Source organism: Cyprinodon variegatus, unplaced genomic scaffold (genome assembly GCF_000732505.1).
Source record: "Cyprinodon variegatus isolate N-32 unplaced genomic scaffold, C_variegatus-1.0 Scaffold821, whole genome shotgun sequence".
Taxonomy (NCBI): Eukaryota; Metazoa; Chordata; class Actinopteri; order Cyprinodontiformes; family Cyprinodontidae; genus Cyprinodon; species Cyprinodon variegatus.
Window position 1 is genome coordinate 172360 of NW_015151274.1, and position 3346 is coordinate 175705.

Below are 3346 nucleotides of genomic sequence, written 5' to 3' on the forward strand. Positions count from 1 at the left end.
AGGTAACTAACTAGGTAGTTGGCTAATTAGGTAACTAACTAGGTAGCTGGCTAACAAAATGGGTAGGTAACTAGGTAGGTAAATACTAGATAAACAGGATTCTCTCTCCAAACTTGTGCTAAAGATCCAGATGTTGTTTATTAGAATGAGTTAAACTGCTAATCTCTGCTCCTGAATCTGGGGACAGAGATTTAGAAAGTTGGATGTTTGTCATTAACTCTGACCTCAAACCAATATGGCCGCTATTCAAATCAAAGGTAATGATAGCAGCCATAAAACGGAGCGTTCCAGCGGTTAGCCTGTGCCTAAAGTACGGATGTAGGAAAGGTTTGCTGGAGCGGATTCACAGGGTAGATCTGCATCGCGATGCGGATCTAAAACACAGCGATCGATGTGCAGATGAGGACAGGGAGGCAGTTAGGCCGAGGTAATAAATAGCCAACATATGGTGGCTGGATCCTGTCCTCCCCCACTCTATCTGTGTCACCCATACATCCCTCCGTCCCTCTCCTCCTCCGCTCTAACAGACACCAGATATCCCGCCTCGCCCGACCCGCCTGATATAGAAGATGAAGTTAGTTTTCAGCGAGTCTGAGGCGAAGCCGCGCGGCCCGGCGGCCATTCACACCCTGCTGCTTTTATTCTGGCTGCGCTCACAGAAACCAGAGGATTTATAGGCTTTAGGTGGCAGGAGACTCTCCTCCCCCCACTCAGCTCCATCCATCCCTCCATCGCTTAGCGTCTGTCACTGGGTTACATCCTCACACAGGTGCCTCACAGCGGGAGCAAACCTTTGCCCTCCGTTTGGACTGCAGGCCGCGTTTTCAGAGTTTTCCAGATGCTTTGCTGAACCCCTTAAATCTGCAGATCTTCCCGTCTGTTTATTAGCCTCCTTCTATAAGCTCCTCTGTTCATCTTTACAATTAATGCTTCACCTCTTTATTTCTGGTCCAGTTTGGGTTCTTTTTGGTGCTGAAAACATGAAGTTTTTCAACTAGATTTTAAAATCAATTTAGATCTATTAAAGACTTTAGACAGTATGAGCATTGATGCTGCCCCTCAGGTTGTTAGCTTCTAAAGAGGTTCCCAGACGGACGCGGGTCGGACCTTTCAGCGGCGCTGACCTTTGCAGGGATGTGCAGGAATGCGGGAGCGTCAGCGTTCTGTGTGTGAGATGATGTCTGGAAGCAGATGTAGAAACGTCGGCAGCGTTATTCCCTCCTCTCCTTGGATTTAGGCTCCTTTTTCCGGTCCTTGGTTCTAAAGTCTGACGCTGATCTGGGTTCAGTTCAAACTGAGACCAGATCAGGGTTTTATCCTGCAGCTGACGCCACGTTTAGCTCTAATTGTTCCAATATTACCGCAAGCAAAGAACATATTTATAAAAAATTTAACAAGGAGAGATAAAATAAAATAAATAAGAACGAAATAAAATAAAAATTAAGGGCGGGCCTCAGTGACAGAGTCTATGGAGGACTTAAAGTCAGGCCTAAAATCATATTTATATGTCAAATCATTGCTTTTTATCAAACCATTTGTCCCAGAAGTTCGCCTATATTATGTTTCTTCCTCTATTTGAGTGATAAAAATGACATACTGCAATATTAAAGAAGTCTTAGTTTAAACATAAACTAAACAAACTTCTTTATCTAATAAAACATTAGCAAAGGTTAGAAGATGGAGGGATTTTAATCAAAAAGTTTAAATGAAACGCTTGGTTTCTGTTTTTCACGTCTTGTTTCTCCTTTAGCAAAAAGCATCGGCCTGTTTCTGCCGAACAGCTTCCTCCTCCTGCCGCCATCTTTTGCCGTCTGTTAAACAGTGCTGCCTTTCAGCAGCCAATCAGAGCGCTCCGTCTGTGTGACCATATCAGCGGTCACTGGAACCCACGGATCCAGTTCTAGCGGTTCTCCAGCAGCGATCTCGCGGTTAAACATGTTGGGTTTGCTAGAACCTGAACGCATCACACTGGAAAAAATTTAAATCTAGATAATTCCTTTTTTTTTCTTAAAATAAGTGACTTTTTTCTTGAATTGAGGAAAAAATTAACATTTAAAATAAGAAAAAACTATTATATTGTCTTATTTGAGGTGCATTTTATCTATTTATCTTAAGAGTAAACTCATCTAGCTACTCAAATTAAGGGTAAATACACTAAATTTAGGAAAGTTTTACTTATTTCTAGATCGTTTTGGCAGTGCAATTAGCATCTGGTCCACACTGCAAAAAAACATTTTTTTTAATTTAGTAAATACGTCTTAAATTCAGTATATTTACTCTTATTTTGAGCAGGTAAATCAAATGATCTACCAATGGAATGAGTATTTCTATTCTTAAAGTAAGATAATTAGATAATATGCACCTGAAATAAGACGATGCAGTTATGTTTTCTTATTTTAAATGTTAATTTTCTTGTTCCATTGGCAAAATGTCTCTTTTACCTCCTCAATTCAAGAAAAAAGGCCCTTATTTTAAGAAAAACTGACTAATCTAGATTGGGATTTTTTGCAGTGCAGCCTTGGCGCCGCTGACTCTGGGTCAGAACCAGGTTCTCGGTCAGTTTTAGCTCCAGCAGACCAGAATTCTCGCCTCGTCTGTATTTGAACAGCAGAAGCTAACATCTGCTGGGTTTGTTCTCTTCCCAGCAGTCATGGAGAAGCTTCAGGAGGAGGAAGGAGCCAGCAGGCAGGTGGACATGGAGGACGGGCTCCTGAAGGAGGAGGCGACGCTCAACGAGCTGAAAGATAGCAGAGACGCCTCCATCACGGAGGAGCCGGACCCGGCGAGGCCGCCGGTGACATCTGCTTCTCCAGCTGCCATCAACGGAGCCAAGGAGGGAGCAGAACCGCTCCAGAACGGAGACCTGTCCTCCATCAACGCCATGATGTCAACGGTGATGTCAGCCGCCGGGACGATCAACGGAGGAGGAGGAAATGAAGGAGAGAGCGGCGTTCCTTCCACCAGCTCCTCGGCTGGACCTTCTCCCAGGTCAGACTGAAGCGGCTCTATGAGCTTTATCTCCTTTTTTAAACAACTTTCTCATTTCTGATCTGATTTTATTTAAATTTTATTTAGAAAAATATAAACGTGAATAATTTAATACATTTTTTTAAACTTTTGTATTAGATTTTAATTATGAGACGTTTTTTCTACCTGACTGGAATCCTGAGGAGGACCAAGTTTAATCCCTTTGGACCGAAATCAGTTTATGATGATTATTAAGACATCGGCTAAACTAGGGTAGCCTCTGGAAATAAAATTCAATTCTATTCAGTTTATTTCTATAGCTCCAATTCACATCATGTCATCTCAGGTCACTTTATAGATCCAGATCAACCAGATCATC

The 3346-nt window shown here is 42.5% G+C and overlaps 1 protein-coding gene across 1 annotated transcript in view; it reads left to right on the forward strand.

Moving 5' to 3' along the window:
• Nucleotides 1–3346, forward strand: part of LOC107098912 (ras-responsive element-binding protein 1-like) — a 58038-nt gene that overhangs the window by 31752 nt on the left and 22940 nt on the right. Inside the window, exon 2 of the mRNA XM_015396802.1 lies at nt 2646–2988. Within this exon, the coding sequence (XP_015252288.1) occupies nt 2646–2988 (343 nt within the window). The remainder of the gene's footprint in view (nt 1–2645; nt 2989–3346) is intronic.